The 18,389-nt window shown below is 47.2% G+C and overlaps 1 protein-coding gene across 9 annotated transcripts in view; it reads left to right on the forward strand.

The window, feature by feature from the left end:
• SMAD3 (SMAD family member 3) overlaps window positions 1-18,389 on the forward strand; it is a 71,624-nt gene that overhangs the window by 33,566 nt on the left and 19,669 nt on the right. The window contains exons 1-2 of one of the 9 annotated variants that reach the window (XM_050713081.1): window positions 5,251-5,635; window positions 6,789-7,089. The exons of 3 other annotated variants lie outside the window; for them this stretch is intronic. In XM_050713081.1, coding sequence (XP_050569038.1) covers window positions 7,037-7,089 — 53 coding nt within the window. In that variant the 5' untranslated portion in view covers window positions 5,251-5,635; window positions 6,789-7,036. Of the gene's footprint in view, window positions 1-5,250; window positions 5,636-6,187; window positions 7,090-10,443; window positions 10,698-13,188; window positions 13,207-17,200; window positions 17,222-18,389 lie in introns of those variants that run through there. 5 more of the 9 variants (XM_050713082.1, XM_035569450.2, XM_035569452.2 and 2 more) reach the window with 5 other exon arrangements.

Consider the following 18,389-nt stretch of genomic DNA (forward strand, 5'->3'; position numbering starts at 1 on the left):
CTTCCCAAAGCCCATTTGTGCAGCGCTGCCACTTTTCAGGAAGGGCGTCTTGAGGATTCCTGTGATCCTGACAAGAAGAAAACAGCCTTGTTGTAAAACAGCCTTGTAAAACAAAATGTTCCATCGAGAGCGAGTTAGCAGCACCATTGTGTGCTTTCTTTGAAATGTCTACCGACTTCAAGTAAGGCCCTTGTCATCCACCTCATCTGTGAGCTCCTTCGGTGTGGTTTCTTTCATAGCATCCTTGGCTTTTTTTTTTTGTTTGTTTCCCAGGTGCATGCCCTCTTCAGATAGAGCTCCCAGCCTGCTAAATGTGATCACTTCACATGCATGGAGTGAGCCCTGCCAGCAGTGCTGCTCTTTGAGCAGCAATGCATATGGAAAGTCCTGGCGTTGTTACTGTGAAAGGAGCCTTACGTATAGAGTAACTCAGACTGTGGATGTGGGAAAGCGATCAAGTGTAAAAAATATACGTTGCTAAATTTGCCCACACGTGTTGTAAACATTCTGTGTAAAATGTAAGTCAGAGGGGTTTGATGTTGCAACAAATACAGACTAGAGCGAAGTAATCTTAAAGAAGGAATGTAATAAACGCTTCGCCTCTGTTCATCTCTTCCCTCCTCAAAATACCAGGCAGGCCGGTTGTAGAGCGATGGGATGGAAGTGACCTAGTGCATCTCCTGCAGTCTGCCATGCTGAATTTTGGGCAAAGTACACTTCGGGATTTCACTAGTCAGGCTGAAGGCTGAATCCAGATGGATTTGGGAAGCGTGGGCTAGGATTGCTTAAATGGGCGTACAATCAAATTAAGTCCATTGAAGGTTGAGAATACGTGGCCTGCTGGTGGGATGGCTGAGCATCTCGTGTGTGGTGGCTGCGCGTGGTGCTGGGCAGCACAAAGCCCAGTGAGCTCCCTGAATTGAGGCTGTTGGCTTTGCCCCAGAGAGAACGGGCCTTCTGGATGGAGGACAGGCAGGAGACCTACTGACCTACTGGCTGAGGAGCCCTGTGGAGAGCACAGCAGGCTGCAGGGATGGTAACCCAGCATCACTGTGAGCAACCCAACCGGTCCTTTCCACGGGCTGCTGTGACTCCAGCAATTATTTATTTTTAAGGGAAAGGCGTTTGAAGTTAACCTTTTCCAGTGGAGTTTGGCTTCGATTTTTTTCAACTGTTCCAAAAAAGAAAATGAAATGTTGACTTTAAGCACCTCTGTTAAATACTCAGAAGCTGTGAAAGTGCATACTTCGTGAGGGAAAGTTGTGTTTTTAATGCGGTAGTTTGCATTTATAGGAAAGATAAACCTAGTCTGAAGTAACATTTCTCTAAGCCTTTTTTGGTAGAATTTGATCGGTGGTTTAAGCAACTGTAACCGATTCCAGGAACACTTCAAAGCAGGCACTTCTCATTGGCCATTTGCAAAATCACCTTCTGAGACTGAGGCTCTGGAAATGCATTTATTCATAGAATATGTCTTGCATTAGTCCTCAGTTGGCCAATAAAATTATCTAAGGCATGTCTGAGGCAGCTACTAAAAAGTAACTTAAAAGGCATTACTGTTCTGGTGAAGATGATGCAATACACTTGTGCTATTATCACTCACAAAGTAAAATTAAATACATTCAAATGATTTTTTTTTTTTTCTAAAGGAATGTGATTAATACAGAGCTTTAAAGAAAAGTCACTGTGAGTAAAGGCTTATCCTTCTCCATTTACTGTGCAAGAAAGCTTAGGTGAAAGGAGAGTGCCTTTACCCGCCCGATCGCTTACCCCAGGTTTGCAGGCAGTGGAGAGGAAGTGACACACGATATTCCATGTTGGTTTTCCTCATCTCGGAGACAAGGCTTACGATTGTCAGGTCTTTACAGCAGGAAGCAAAATGCTAAATATGTTGGCTTTTATTCAGATAGGAGAGCAGAGTGGGGCTGAATACTGTCTTTAAATAAGCATGCGTAGTTGTTGCCGTGAGGTGTGTTAGTGTTGCCTGCTGGAATTGAAATAATAGGTGCTCGCAAAATAAAATATTTTGGGTCTTTTTTTTTTTTTTTAACACTTCATTATCTAAGATAACAGCAGTGTTTTAAGATTTCAAAGCCTCTTACATCCTACCTGAGCAAACCATTTAAGTGCTTCCTCAACCCAACCCCTTCCTGCAGAGCCCTCTGAGTGCAGGCTTCAATTTAAGCGCAGAGTTAAACTGCTGGAGCTGATGCACGACCTCTAGCAAACGCATAAACGTGACACGGGCAGGGTGTTTCTGGAGTGCCAACGTGGGTAACAGGGCTTGTTTGCTGGGGACCACGCTGGGAGCTCTCCGAGCCCATCAGCAGGTGAGAATGGCAGCGATGCCGACGGAAGCAGGTGGCTGCGCTGCTCCGTGCCTGCTCGTGACAAACGGCACGCCGTCGTCTTCCAAATCTCTGGCTTAACAGCCCTCTGGAGAACGCGTAGTGGCTGTCAGAAAACAATTAGGAAGCCATTACGAGGGAATGCTTTTGCCAGTCCAGCACCTGACGCCACCACCGGATGCACCTTAGCTGACGAGTCAGGACCGCGCCGGCCTCAGCCGCGGTCGTGCGAGGATTCCCCGGGTGCTGGTGCAGCGCCTGGCCCTCCTCCAGCCCTCGCCTCGTCTTCTTTCTGACGGTCTTCGCCATCGGAAGCATTCGGCCCAGGAAAATCCTTTACGCACGGTCCCCGCAGCGCTGTTTTTTTTTTTGCTGTGTGAGCCAGAACTCGGTGTGTCGCTCACGGGTAAGGTGCTGTGTGTGGTGCCGCGGGGTCCCGGTGCTGGTCCCACCGCAGCCCTCCCGCTCCTCCCACGCGTGGGGAGCTGCGGAGGTTTTGTGTGAGCGGCTGTGCGGTGTGCAGGCGTACCGAGCAGCCCTCAGCGGCTTCTGGGGGCAAGCCATTTGGAGGTTTGTTTTTGTCTTCTCTGCGCCCTGCAGCCAAGGACGAAGCAGGGTCTTAGTGCCTCTCGTAGCTGTCTGCGCTGCCTTTTTTATTGCACCAAAGCTACTGAGCAGTAGCTGGCTGAGCAGCCGGAGCTTTTACAGCAGTGAAATTCCGCTATGTGGGAGGACGCGGCCCTTGTCGAAGTTTCAAAACCAGAGACAACCTTATCTTCCTTAAAAATAGGAGTAATAATGGAAAACAGATTAGAAAAATCCCTAAAGGAGACATGATAATTTATCAAGGGTCATCTGTAGAAGAAAACAGAAAGGGTTGGTGCGCTTTGCTTTGCTGATACACACATTTCCCCACAGCCTCCTCTTCCTGATAACGTATATTTTTAGTTTTGTGTGCATCTCTTCCCCCTCCCATTTCTTCCCCTGCATTTAAATAGAAAACACTTTCCAGATTTGCCCACCTGGATTTTAGCACACGTGTTTTGAAAGTAAAATCTGATTAACTGCGGGATGAAGAATGTGGGGGTGATGCTTTTAATTTCTTTTCCCTGTGAAGCCCTTTGACGCTTCTGGCATAGAGCAACTGCTCCTGCGATAGCTGCTCCGTCCTGTTGGTCCCTTTCATTTACCTGTTGCATCCTGTTGTAAATGGAAATCCTGTTCCCTTTGGATCCGGGACTTTTTCTTTTATACTAGTTGTGTATTAGCCACGATGTTGGATTGGGGTTTAGTGAGCAGTGCCATAAAGCAATTAGTATCCTCAAAAGTGAGTGATGTAGAGGGCTGGACTGGAATTTACTGAATACATCCCATGTGCAAATGAGCGGCTCTGCTCATTCCCTTCCTGAAAGGTAAGTGACCTGTCAGGTTTTGGGAACCTGTTTTTGTTTGTCTTTCTGAATATCCTTTACGGCTTAGAACTTTCCTTTACGTGGCTCTGAGCAGGCCGTAGGTCCTGAGAAAAGCCTGGCTTGTCTGAATGCTTGCAGGTGTTTCTGTTTTTTTGTTTTAGTGACTGTTACACGTAACTGCACTGAATAAAATCAAGTCTGACATCCATTCTCGTGGTATGGAAGCTCTGCAAAGTGTTCCCAGTGTGCTTACGTGTTCCCACAAGAGGGGACCTAACACACGTACTTTATATAAAAGCGCCTGGACCAACAGGGGTGATTTTGGTAAGATAAAAAGCCTAAAAGGTATCTGAAGGTTTTGAGGATTTGCGTCTAATTCACCCAAATCTTGGCAAACTGCGTCTTGAAGAAGAAATGGATCTTCTTTCCTCGGGTGCCCACGGTGCTGCGATTTTTTCCTTCCTTTACCATTCATTCTCTTGTTTCTGCTAAACAAGTGTTTTCCCTTTAAAGCTCAAGTTTCGCAGGTGGGAAGAGGGAGTGCAGGAGGTGATGATGCCTTCTGGCCCTTTTCGCTGGTTACTGCTCCAGAGAGAAAGGAGCCGGCGAGGGAAAGGAGCTGCCGAGGGCCCTGTGCTTGCAGGGAGGAGCAGGGCTGCCTTCGGAGGACCTGAAAACCTGCGCCGCTGGCAGGGACCCACGCTGCAGTGAGTCAGCACATCTCGAGGCCGGGCTTCCTGCTGCGGCAGGCCGCGGTGCTCCTGCAGGTGCCGTATCAGAAAATGGACGGTAACACCGCTTCTTCCTTCCACACCTCCTCCCCGGGCCCCCGCTGCCCGTGCCGGAGGCGGCCCAGCCGTGCTCCCCCCAGGTTCGTGGCTCTCCCCGGACAGCACGAGGTATCTGGGACATGGAGCAGAGCCGCCCTGGGGCGAAGGCTGCAGTTTATACAAACTGCTGCCCTACTTTTGGTATGGGTGGCCTGATTTGTACAACGGTGCCAATGCGCATCGTGGTGTTTACAGAGCAAAGACAGGATGTGCGCCGGCCTGTCTCAGTGCATTATCTGCTCGTGTTATATTTTTAGGCTCTTGCTTCCATGACAAAATATTCGGTGACAGTACATCTGCCTACAAGCCTTTGAAGGTCTGGTTTTGCCTCGTGTAAGAGTTCCCGATGTCTGGGATTCAGCAGCACCGCTACGTCCTGCAGGCCATCTCCATCATGTTTCTAGAAACAAACTTCTGTGTTGCTTTCAGCAAAGCCACGGGTCCCGCCTTAAAAAGGTTGAGTTTGTGGCAAGCTGACTGCTGATGGGTTCTTCGTGCCAAACAAATTGTGGTGAGCGCTCTGAAACCAATAGGATGTGTGTGTGGTGCTGTTAATTAGAATAAGCACAACAGGCTGTGGGGCAGCGGCTCGCAGGGGCTGCCCCAAAAAAGCCTGTCTTGCAAGTGAGCCTATAAGTAGCAGGGGGAAATCTACCCCGTGATCCTTCAGCAGAGCAGAACAAAGGTTGGTGCAGGTCTCGGGGCTGAAATGCGAGAAAGTCGTGCTCAGAGGAGGAGGAGGAGGAGGAGGAGGACAGATGCTTCTGGTGCGAAGAGCTGGGCCAGAACTGTGGAACTTTCCACCAGCAGAGAGAGAGCTAATTCCCCCAGCTCAGCGATTCAAAGCCTGAATGCGAAACTCATCTTTTCCTTGAGTAGTTTTTTTTTTTTTTTTTTTTCACGAGCACACAATGGATAAAAATAAAATCTTAAGAACTAATCCAGCTAAGCTTTTTCTTGCCGGCTGAGAAGAAAGAGAGACAGAAAGAACAATAAACACTTTGCTTCTCGTTTGCAATATCTGGTCAGTGGTCAGATACAAGAGGTAAAGAGGTCGTGTAAACACAGATAATTTGGAGCGGGATACGCTGCGAGGTCTGGGTGGGAGATAGAGATTTTGGCGGCGACAGAACCAGGACAAAGCCTTGTGGGCATGATGGCTTAGACTGAAGGAAGACAAATCCTCTCCTTCGGTCTCATCTATAAATCAATTACCATTTGTTCCTTATTAATAATTTAGCTGCCAAGAATGTGCTTGTTGCTTTAGAAGGGGGAAAAAACACAGACTGTCCCTGCGCTGAATAGCTGGCAGTCTAACCGATGGAAGACAGCGCCCAGGGGAATATCTGGAGAAAACTGTAACCATGGGCTGTACTAATTACTTTAATATTTTTGCACCATCCCCTCCCTGTAAAACTTTTTCTCTGCTTGCATCATGGTGGTGGCGTGTGGCACACTCTGGCCTTTCCAACAACATGAGTCAGTAAGGGATCATCCTTCCATCCCATCAGGGCTGGCAGCCTTTTCCGTGCCCCAGAGAAATGCTGGAAGGAGAGAGAAAAGGGGGTGAGGTGGGCAGGGAAGGAGCAGCAAAGGGGAAACTCGTGGTGGATGTCCAGAGGGTGCCAGGAATTTGGGGTGGGGAGGGAGCTGCCGTTGCGATGAGCTCTCAGATGTGGGCTATAAAGAGTGCTGGAGTGCCTTGAGGACAGGGCTCTGGGCTGTTTGAACTTAATACTCTGTAGAAGATACCAGACAGATTAGGAGAGGAGTGTGATTGATGGGCCAGAATGATAATTTTAGCAGCTGTGTTTTTTGAGGGGTTGAAGGAACAAGATATTAAAGTGTTGTGCCAGCGAGGAGCAAGAGGCTGGATGGGATGACATAAGGACAGGCAACTTGTTTTGGTTGCAGAGAGGAAAAAGAAGGGGTAGGGTTCTTTTTTTCTGCTTCTTTTTTTTTTTTGTGTGTGTTTGTGTATGCAGGAAAACGTAGCAGGGCACAAATAGTGAGCTAAGCAGACAGCAGCTGGGGAGACAGCTAGGTAGAGGTAGGGTGGAGCAGTGGCTGCCGAAGGTGGGTAGGTTCCTGGGGTTAGGTTTAACATCTCAGCACAGTCTGTAACCAGGTCAAACGTCGTGATCTCTTCTGTGCTAGGCTTTACAGTAATTTGTTTTGCTTTGTTTTATGACACTTAGACCTTAAAAGGCCACCTGTGTGGTTTTCCTGTTAATGAGGAGAGGAATTATTTCACCATCACGTTTTACAAATCTGTCCCCAAGACAGAATCCTGGTGTGGCAGAGCCCTCAAGAGATAAAAGGATTTGCTTCTTCTCATCAGGCTACCAATCTTAGATGTTCCTCAATAGGAATTTTTGCATGTTTTTTAATCTTACGATCCCAAAGCCTGTTGCAGAGTTGAAGAAGGATTCTTGCTGTATCACAAATGGGAGGACGGCGAGAGGTGGCGGGGCTGTGCGCCTCAGCGTCACGCAGCAGGTCAGTGCCAGGACACAGCTTCTGAGCGCTGTGTTGGGATCTGTCGCGGTCCCCCAGCACGCTGTGCACTGCTCCTTTCCCTGGGAGCAGCTAGGAGAGATTTCAGGCAATTTGTCCGCGTGAACAACGTTGTCCACAGAGGTGGAGGTTGGGGAATGGATAAGGCAAGTGGAGAGGAGCTGGGCTTGCCGGTGTTTAATGTCTCGTTGAGAGGGGGAGTCGGATCCTGTTCCATACAAAGCAGACAGTTGGTGCAGACTCTTAGTAAATAGACTTAGTGCTGTGAGGAGGAGGAGGTGTGCTTGGTCACTGCCTGTGTGTATTTTAGAGCAATCAAATTTGTTTCACGGAGTTGTTTTTTGAGGACGGAGTGGGTGTGTGGACCAAAGGCTTAGTCACGAGGCGAGGGGAAAGAAAACTGTCTTGACTTGTGAAATCAAATATTTGTGACTACACAATTGTTTCCCTATCTTCCTATAGCTTCTGTCCGTAGCCACTTGCTGTAGGAGCAAGCTGTGCCGTTGGGTCTGTGTGTGTCTCGTATCCCTCTTTGTACCGCCCAGGTGCCGGGAGAGGATGGCCCGCTCCCCTGCAGCCTTGCTCACGTGCTCTCCCTCACACCCGCTCATGCCTCGGACAGCCCAGTAAGTATTTAGGGAAGGTGTAGGTAGTGAGACATCTCCCAATCAACAAGACCTGGAGGGTGCTTAAAAAGGTGTGGATGATTCACTGGAAGCCCTCTGTTCTCTGAGTCACTGCTGACCTGGGGACCTAGCACAAGTGCATTATGCTGCTGGAGAGGAGACATAAAAAGAAGGCCATAATTGCCTGTTACCTCTACGTGTCTCATCGTGTTGTTTTAGAGAAGCTGGGTGGTGTTCCTGGGTCTCCTGTCTGCATTTCGTCTTGGGTAGTTATTGTGGTTTGCTTCTCAAGTTGCCCTCGAGCTTTGATTTGGAGCGAGCGGTGGTCTTCGCCCTGACCACGAAAGTGCTGCGCGGCGTGGTGTGAGCTGCTAAGCAGCCTTTTAGTGCTGCTCTCTTCTTGGCTCTACCACAGCAATGGACGGACCAATTTGTGCACTTGCATGGTTTTGAACACACTTTAGGATTTGAAGAACCAAAAATTGGTTTGTCTTCTGTGGATTCGCCTTTCAGGTCACAGCGGAGGCCTGGAGGCATCCCTCCGGTGGCCTAGCGAGCCTCCGGTCTTTGTCCAGCACTCTAGCTCAGGCCAGTGCTCACAGAGGTTGCCAGACGGCGAGGTGAGGTGCAGGAAGAGAGGTCTGTGTGGTTATGGGATGGAGGGAAGGCGAGGACAGTTTCCTCACCCCTTTTCCAGGTGCCAAAACCACACGTGGCAGCCCCACCAGACTCCCGTGTGGCTGGCGTTAAAGGCACCAACCAAGAGGGGACAAAAGGAAAATGAGGTAAAAAAAAAAAAAAAAAGTCTTGTTTCTGGAATGCCGCTGATGGTTTTCCAAAATTTGGCTGATAATGGCCGGCAGTTTCACCATCACCCTGGACCAGCCGGCAGAGACGCCAGGCGCTCGTCCCCCCTGCATGGCCGTGCCCTACCAGCGTTGGAGTGAGCAAAGTTGGCATGGAAATCAAAAGCAGCTCTAAAATGTACTCGGGCTTTTTCAAGTACAAACTAATATTTACCTGTGAGTCTACTTCCCTCCTTGTTCCTCTCTCCTTGGCAGGCTCTAGATCTGTTTCTGTTTTAAGCTTAATGCTTCAGCGTTGATCCAGTGGGGTTCCCAGGATGTGAACATTAAGTTTTCTTTTTAGTTTGGAGAGAGAGGAGGGGGAGATGACAACAGGAAAGCTACTTGAAAACCTGTCTGTTACTTAAATGTGAGCTTGCATGCAGCCGATATTTTCAGCTGTTCTTTACAGACACCTCATGGAAAACTTCTGAAAAACATCCCATTTAGGAACCGTTCCGTCTCCCGCGGTGGTTGAATGGTGACTTGTTTTTGTGTTGTTTTTTTCTGGGCGTTCTTTAATCACTTCTTGCCTCGAGTTTTTATTACTACTGACATTTACATAAAAATAAGATACTTGTTTATGTTGATTTGGCTGTTCTGGCCACTTGCTTTTTCCTGCTCCTTTTTATGTCATACCAGCTGGATTTCCATGCAAGCAACAGTAACGATAAAGCCTTTACAGGAAAGGTACTGTGCACGCACATGCTTCAGATCCTGTTTGGATGATAAGAATGATTTAGCGTGATACTGATACGTGCTTTATGGAGCTGTTATTCATGCCGGGTGCTGCGCTCCCACACATCCTGCATTAGTCAGAGTTAAGCACAGAAATTATACATCCTCGCTCCCAGCCCTATCACCGGTGCAGAGCTGGTGCAGCTTAGGGCAGGGGAGGGTGAAGGGTAGAGGGAAAACATCTGCGCCTAGTGCTGCTTTCCTTCAGGCAGTCAGCGAGTGCCGGAGCTGCTGGTGTCCCACCAGGAAAACGGCGTGTCCTGATGGGGTTTGGTGAGCAAGGGAATTCCTCGTGCCTTGCAGCATGGGGAAAGTGCTGAGGTTTTTTTTTTTTTTTTTTTTTTCTTTTTCGCAGCTTTTTTTTTTTTTTTTTTTTTTTTAACTATAATCTGTAATTTAGGAACGTGGCGTTGGGCTTCCGTGAATAAGATGGTTATCGTGGCCGGAGGGGAGGGCTGAGGGAGCGACTCCTGTGGCTGCACAGCACCTCTGCTGTGCTCTTCAGCTGCGAGTGGCAGCCTGAAAAAAACCCTTTCAACTGATCTGTAGATTTACTAGAAGAAAGGAAGCTTTCAGGTGGGCCACGTACACAGCTTCCTTTTTTTGATGTTAAGTGCTTTTGGTGGGGAAAAAAAAAAATTCAGCTGAAGCCTTTTCCATCTCTCTGGTACAAACAATGCTCTTCTCTTATTGTATAGAAGCAGTCCCACAAAATAAAACAAACTAGCGAACCAAGAGCCTGTAACACCACCTCCTCTCCTGCCTGCCCTCCTCAGATGTGCTGTAAAAGCTGATTATGTGAGAGAGAAGTTTACAAAGTCGCTCCCCCCAAATACACATGAACCCTTGCAGAGCCCTGACTCTGCATTCACTCGTAATTACAGACATAAGAGGCGGTAAAATATTAACTTCTGCGGGCTTTTAATGAGGCGTTCCATCTTAAATCTGCAGCGCTCCCCTAAGACATCACACTCTCGTAGGTTTACTTTGTAAGCTGGATTTCTCCTGCATTGCTGGTGAGTCATAATTAAGGAAGTCGGAGTTGTAAAATTAACACAGCCCTCTTCCACTACCCTTTTCACCTCTCTCACAGGGCGCCGCACACCTTCTGTTAACTCCTCGTGGAAACTCGCAGCCTTGTTTTGGTAGCGGAGGTAGCTCTTTGTCATCGGGTCCGTGCGACCGGAGAGGAAAGTCTGTGAGAATGCTCTGTGTGACGAAACAAGAGGCCTGCACATGGGAAGTGATTCATCTGCAACTGATTCATTAACAGCTCGCGGGACGCCAGAGTGGGTCGGAGGCTGGGAAAGCTTGGAAAAGAGAGGTGGTTAATCGCTGGGGACAACGGCAGAGACTGAAGGCGAAATAACCCAGACTAAAGGTTTTTTTTTTTTTTTTTTCTTTCTGGTTTGTTTTGTTTGAAACAATCTGCGTTTCATTTCAAGCGACGAGCAGGCCCTCGTGGCAGAGCCGCCTGAGCACACGCAGCCCTGCTGTGGGATGGATCCCAAAGGATGGCCCCGAGGAGGGCTCGGGGTCCGGGAGGACGTCGGGCACGGGGGCGAGCGGCTGCGGGACCCCCGTCCCCGTGTCTCTGCGGGGCTGTCACTTAGCCCCAGTTGTGCAAAAAACCTGCTGGAGTAGCTGCTGGAGTGGCTCCAAAGCAGTGTAATATAGAGGCAGAATTAATGACTTTAAGATTTGACAGGCCCACGTAACTCAAGGATCGTATAGATCTGTGGGATGAGCACCTGAGCTGCTTCTGAAAATGGGAGGTGGGCACTCTGGAAGACTGCACCCTGGATCTTGTTATCCACGCGGGGGAGGTACAAACACAGACCTTGAAATAGCAGCTTTTCAAATTACAGGAAAAGCAGCAACGTTTTCACTATATAATGAAGAAAATAACAGCAATGAGCCTCAAGTAGCCTCAAACTATTCCAAACAAGATAATTGGAGGCTGTCGCACAGTATTTTTAGTTATATCTGCTATAAAGTAAACACGTTCTTTGCCCAGGACCACCAAAAATGTTTCCATAAGAAATGTTGGCTTTGTCCCAACCTGATAGAATGCACAAACGTTTATCTGAGCAGTCAGTTCTGACTCCTGGTATTTATATGAAGTCTCTCTTGAAGGCACTGGCGATTGTATATGTTGTGAGGGAGTGTCGAAGGCCTTAAAACTGTCATTTTTCAGCACTCTTGATGATAATCATTCTTGCTTTTGTTAGCAGCCGGTATATTTGGGGCAGCAGTTCTCGGTGTGAGACTTCTGTCTAAACACCGTGCAGTGCCTTAATTTCTTTTCTCTTTGGGCAATTAAGAAGCACATTCATTCCATGGTTCCTTTGCTCTGGTTTTACTTAGGCTATATCCACAGCTGATGCTAATTTGCAAAGTGCTCCTGGCTTCAGTGAAGCTATGAAGATTTTTTTCCTTAGAGCACCAAGAAGATGGATTCTGAAGCTAGATATTAAATGTAAAGCAGTGTGATTGCCGTGGAAGCTAACACAGTAACTGAGTTTTGCAGCAGCTTTTTTGTTTGGTTGTTTATTTGGTTGGTTGGTTTTTTTGGTGGTGGTGGGGTGTTACTAGATTGCTATCAGCTCCATGTGCTCCAGTTATTCAGTCTTTCTTGAAACACATTTGTTTTGAATACACTCTGCGTTATGGAAGGTAACCTGAATGGCTTTGGCATTTCCATCCATCCATTTTCTCCTCACGAAACTCCTCCCAACACAGAAACACACAGAGCTGTCAGTATGCCTGGAATCTCCTCGGAGAAGGGAAGCTGCTGGTTCGGTTGGATGAGAGCGTGTTGTTGCTTTTTGGATTTCACGTTTGGAGTTAGACGCAGGGTTCTGGGAAGCAGTGACGAGCTTGTATGATAAATGGGTTTCCAAAAAGGCACGCTCCTTGGGAGAGGCTGAGCTCCTTACTGTGTCTGTCTCCTCCACCCCCGGTCCCCTCAAGGCTCGAGCTCAAATAAATTTAGATGAGTCTGACAGATTCAGGCAAATAAAGTTTGCTGAAATAAACAAAAGGACCAGGACTGCTTAGAAAAAAAAATGGATTTAAATTTAGAGGGGTTATAGAAATCATGCAAAAAGTCAAGTTTGCTCCACAAAAGATAACTGTGGCAAGGGGCTTGGATGCGATACCTTCAGAAACACTTTGGCTCTCAGGTGCTGCTTGAGTCCCGTATTCTCTACCAATTTCTGTGCAAGGTGAACTAGTAGAAGTGCACTTCTACATTCTTCCTCGCAGCATTTTGGCTGCGAGATTCCTGCCACTTGAATTCCCCGTTCATCGCCTTCCCTTTAAGCATCAGGAGTAGGAGCGTGTGTCTGAGAAATGCCATCCGCCTGGCAGATCCAAGTGTGATCAGACAGGTGTAAATGGCAGAAACATCGGGATGTATATTGGGAACTTCAGAACTGGGTTCATGATTAAATAAGCCTTAATTAAGCAGTAGGATGGATTGTGGCCAGCCTAGGGCAGAGGGCGGTGAAGGGTCTCCAAATCTGCCGTCTTCTGTGATACTGGTGGTCGGGAAAAGGAGGAGGTGAAAGATGTAAGGCCATGTAATTACAAAATGGTTAAAGGTAGAAGAAAGGGCTTTGATAGCCACTAGCCAATATCCTGTAGCTGTGGCGTAAGCAGAAGTGGTGTAAGCAACAGAGAGATTAGGAAAAAGTACGGAGGAAAAATAGATCATGATATTACGTGACAAAACAAGATCTACCCATAGCTTTAAAGAAATCTAAATGAAACTAAGCTGTTATTTGCATGCCAGCATGGAGTAAAAGTGGACACGTCTCAGAGCAGAGAGCTGCGGAGTACAGGACAAGCAGGAGGCGGCTTTAAGGAGCAGCAATGGACAGTTTATGGTAAACCAATAAAACGTACTTATGTCTGAATCTGAAATTAGACTCTGAAAAATATGGTCTCAAGGCACCTGCTAAAGAGCTTAGCATTACTGGAATCTTAATAAATGACTCATGCTGTCATAATCTGATCCTGACATCAACTCTCCGTGCTGTATTTCTTCAGCTTTCAAGTGGGGGCTGGGGAAGTCTGCGAAGCCTTGGTAAAGACAGAGATGTAAATAGGCAGCAAGACGCACACGGGACGTATTGGTAATTTCTGTATTGTCAGCTACTTTGCAAGCCCGGAACAAATGAGCCTAGAGTAGAAGAATTATGGAGCCTCAGAAGGAATGGGATTTGCTCTCTACCTTTAAAATTTTTACCTGGTGCTGCAGGCTGTAGGCTGGAGCAGGCTCTGCTCGGGACTCGATGGCCAGCGGATGCATGGAGCTGTGCCACCCACTGGCTGTGATCCTGTGCTTACCTGTAAGTACCCACGCAGCGGTGCGCCCGAAGGGTGCCGCAACCTTTGCACGGGTTCCCCAGGGTGCCCATTGCTTCACGCTGCGTGCCTTCTGCTCCACTGCCTCTGCTCCTGGGAGCAGCTCGGTGCCAAGGTCACAAGCATCTGAAGGCAGCTACCGTCCACAAGGGTAGAGATGTGGTTTGCTTCCAGATCCAAAGGAGTGGGAAGCGTGAGCAGCCCAAATGAGAGGCCAGCGCAAAACAGCGGTGGTCTTTGGTAGCCTCGAGGGGGTAGCAAGTCCTTATTCCTGGTGGGGCTCTGATGCAACCTTCTGTTTTCTTTGGGAGAATCATTTAATTCCTTTGCTTTGGGGTAGTAAAAACTTATCCTTTCCACAGAGATGTGTTGCAGATTAATTAGAAGCTTGTTAATTCTTTTAATCTCCTATAAATTTACGTGCTAAGTAGAAGCATTACTAGTTTCCTCTATGGCAGTGTGATAACGTGCATTGCAAGCCTCAGCTGGGCACAGTTACCTCTATTTCTTGAGCTTGAATGACAGTATTGTTAAAACTGCACCAGAAATTGGAAAATTTAGTGATGCTGAGCAAATTGAGGGGAAAGAGATGGCAAGGGTTCAGCTTTTGAGTTACAAATGTGCTGCATGGGTCATTTTTTTATTCAGTGTTTTTCATTTGGCCAGTATTCAGGGAAAGTTGTGATTTTATCCAACTTTTCAGTGAAGCCCTGTGGATATTTCAGTGCTCTGCGCACAACAGCCAGGTTCTGCTACAAGAATAAGTGCTTGCTTGCCTGGTGGAGACCAGATGCGGGGCCAGTAAGGAACTACTTATCATGTTTTGTGCTCAAGAGAAAATCACAGCCTGTGGCCATAATTCCTGGTGCATTTTAGAGCATACTGGTAACTTATTTGTCATGGTTTTAAAAAACAGCTTCTGCTCGTGGTTTTTAATAAGAACCCCATGGAAATGTGTAACTGAGACTGTCTTCCCGGTTGTTTTTCTCTTCTCCTTAACCCCTTTTTGCACATACTGGTGTTACTGGATACCTGAGCACTGAGACATTTTGCTCTCTTGGAAGATTAATGACGGTGATGGAAAACTGATGGGTTTTGCAAGCAGGAGTGAATATGTGTGCGCGGAAGGGGAGGGAAAGCAGTGGAATGGACCTCTGATCTACCAGAGTACTTCTGAAGATTTCAGCCTTGACAGAAATAACCTTCAGTATCTTATTGCTTACATCACTTTGCATGATTTGTGCTACTGCATTCCCCTGCTTTTAACTTTACTTTTAAAGGAGAATGAGTACAAGGAAGAGTTTTATTCCCTCTCTGGAGGGAAGATATCTGCAAAATGCCCAATGAGGAAAATAAGTATTGTGTTGTTTTTTTTTTTCTTTTCTGATTCAGGATCTTACAAATTAAATCAGGGTTTAAAAAAAGAAAAAAGAAAAGAAAAAAGAAACACTGTAATCAGGCCTAGAAATCAAATTCCTGTTATGCAATGTAATGTTCTCCTATTTACTCCTCACTCTTTTTCAAACAGTTACAGAGGATTGTTTAAAAAAAAATAATACTTCAGTGTTTTTGTCATTCTTTTTTCTTCCCTTCTCTGTTTTTGCTATTAAGAGTCACTGTTGCCCTTTGTTCTTTCAGCAGCAGTAGTCTGGACAGTTTGGGGTAGCAGTTCCACGTGTTAAACTTCCCTAGCAAATGTACCAGCATGTATGGATGGATCAATCCTAAAGGTGTTCAGCCTGAGGGGCTTCTTGTTTGCTTCTCATGGCTACTGCAACGTTGTCCTGACCATGCCTTGTGCTGTTGTGCAAGCAACTAAATTACCTGACTGCATTCCTGGAGCCTTGGTCTCTTTCCTTACTCATTATTTTTCATCTCTGGCTGTAACCGGCCTAGCTGTGGAGTAACCTCTCCCCTGGATGCTTCTTGGTGCTGTGTGAACACACTGTGTTGAGTGAGCAGCCAGGTCTGGTGGGAATGAGGTGATCTTTAAGGTCCCCGCCAACCCAAGCCATTCTATGATTCTCCGACATTGTAGCCCTCAAGCCTTTGGCTAACATGCTCCTGCACTCGCAGGCGGTGGATCACAATATTTTCTCACTCTTACCCTGCAAGCTCAGGATATGTGCTAGTTAAGAAGGTGGCAGTGAGAGTCTGCGTCACCCACTGGGGTCTGAACATCGGGGCTGTGAAAAGAAAGAGTTCTTCCCAGCCTCTGCTATTTAATCCCACAGTGCAGCATGGAGACATGAATGTGTTCGGGTGCATTTGACTGGGAAGAGAGAGACATACTGTCCCACCAAAATAAGTGGTGCCGCTTTAGACAACCCTCCAGCACTGAATTTTTGGGCAGAGAAGCTTTGTTATTTTTAGAAGAAATCCTGTTAGGTAGCATGGAATAATAAATATATCAAGCCAATTGTACATGGAGATCTGTTCAACACAGGCTGGTTAAAAGAAAGGTAAGAGGAAGGAACAGTTCTGTAACCTGATAGAAATTTTGGCAATTAGATTCTGTAAATGTTAATGAAGCCTGGATGTGCCGAGCTGTCGGGTGGTTTTGGGAATACTCCGATTCAGGATCAGACTGTGCTTCAGAACGTGACTGTGACAGGCTCAAGGCTGCGTGTTGTATGGAGATTTTTATTATCTGATTGTTCTGCACGTGGATGTGAGAGACAGACACGTGTGTGGGTCGTCCCTGAAGGCTGCGGGCTTGAGAAGCAGTCAAATGCATCCTGAGCTTTGGTGCACATTAGCAAAAGCATACACGAGCTCATCTCACACGGGCTTTGGGCATTCATCAGGTTCCTCCAGGAACTGCTGCAGCCAGGGAAGGCCTTGGGCAGGAGGAAGGCCTCTCACTCGGCAGTGTCAGACCCATTCCTAGCTCTGCTTTCCCTGAGACTGCAGCCTAAATCATTTCTAAGTGGGATGACTCAGGTGCTCGAGCCAGTTCTTGTGCTCCTGTCAAGGGTTTGCACCGAGGAATGAGCATTCAGCTAGCTAATAAAGACGTGACAATTGATTGTGGTAATTAGAGTGCTGTCTAATTACCTCGGGCAAAAAGCTGCCTTTAGTAGAGCAGTGTTTGCCTATCTAATCTTGTGTCCCATCTCAGCCACAAAATCGTTTGGAAAAAATACTTCTCGAGGGTTGAGGCAGGACAACAGAAGGAGATAAAGCTGCCCTGTCGCTCAGCCATGTCCTTCCCAAGAAGATGTTGTTTTGTCCCAAGTCTCTTAACAGAGAGCCTGAGGAGAGGTTTCACAATCATAAGAATGTAATTAGCCTCCAGGGCTTTGGGGGAATGTCATTTCTTCTACCTTATCTTCCTATTGGGGGGAGAGGGGAGAAGGGGGAGGTTGTTGTGTTTGAAAATAAAACATATGGCTCTGTCATTTTAAAAGTCCTTTTAGATAAGATGGTGAAGAAGTCCATTTCTTCTGCCTTACGGACAGCATTCACACTGTGAGCAGTGGCAGACAGCAAGCCCAACATGTTCTCTGCAGCGTGCAGTCTCTGCTGACGGCAGTGAGTAGCTGTGATACCAACAATGGAGAGCTATTTTAGGCTGGTTTTGGTTAGATAGCCACTGTGGAGCTATTCAGGATTTGGGGGCTGCACAGACAACAGTGGCTCGGTGTCTCTAGCTGCTGTCTCCTGCGAGATCTTTGTCATCAGAACTGCTCCGTTAACCTGGCTGGGCAGCAAGGGCCCAGTACTGCATCCTGGGGCAAAACGCTGCAAGTTCAGTCCCTGTAGCAGCCATGATGTCTAGGTTTGCCATATTGCTGCATGTCTCCCTCCTGGCATGTTTGGTTTAGGTACAACTTGCATCCCAGCAGCATGGTGAGTTCAGAGGACCCATGAAGAAGCATTGAGGCATGATGCCATCTTCATGGGGTTTTGGTAACTGCTTGGAAAGTGCGTTGAGATGTCCGTGTGTTCTTGCATGGCTTCCAGAGAGTGAGTCAGGCATGTAGATGTACTGGCTCGTCTCCTGTAAGACCTGATAGCTTTTGCCGAGAACCCTGGAGCAATGGGAAGAAGTATGCTTTGCCTCCTAGCTGGCTGGGAAGTTTGCTGTAGGTGGGAAGAGATTCTTCTCTCCTGGGAAATGCAGGGAGCGAGACATCCTTGCCGGTAATCTCAGTAAGTCATGCACTCTCTGTTAGGCCCTCCCTGTGCTTCTGGGATGCCCATCTGTAATGTGCTGCCGACGGTGACTGGCAACAGTAAGAAACCTTGCCAGGGTCATGCCTCCTGTGGGACACTTGGAATAATCTCTCCAAGTCTTCTCTTTTCTCTTTTACCCTCTCTAAGAGGCAAGGTGTCCTTCCAAGTGGGCAAAGATGGTTGAAAGAGGTACAGAAAAAAGTCTTGGTTTGGTTCTTGCTACAGCTTTCTGGCCTAATCTCTTTTTCTTTAAATTTAGAGAAGATTTTCACTCTTTCAATGTGTGTGTGTGTGTATATTTTATAATATATATATTGATTTTTTTTCACTTCAGCAGGAATAAGGCTTGCGTAGGTCAGGTGTTGCCCTCCCTGAAATCAATACCAGGATCCCCACTTCCACACAAGATCAGTTCTAGACATTGCTGCCGTCCTTTTGAGTCTCACCTGGAAAGCTTGTTTTCTGCTTTATCCTTCTCAGAAGGAGCTTGGAAAATAAACCAGATCCTCAGCTGGTTGGTTGC

The sequence above is a fragment of the Cygnus atratus genome, chromosome 11, assembly GCF_013377495.2.
Source record: "Cygnus atratus isolate AKBS03 ecotype Queensland, Australia chromosome 11, CAtr_DNAZoo_HiC_assembly, whole genome shotgun sequence".
Taxonomy (NCBI): Eukaryota; Metazoa; Chordata; class Aves; order Anseriformes; family Anatidae; genus Cygnus; species Cygnus atratus.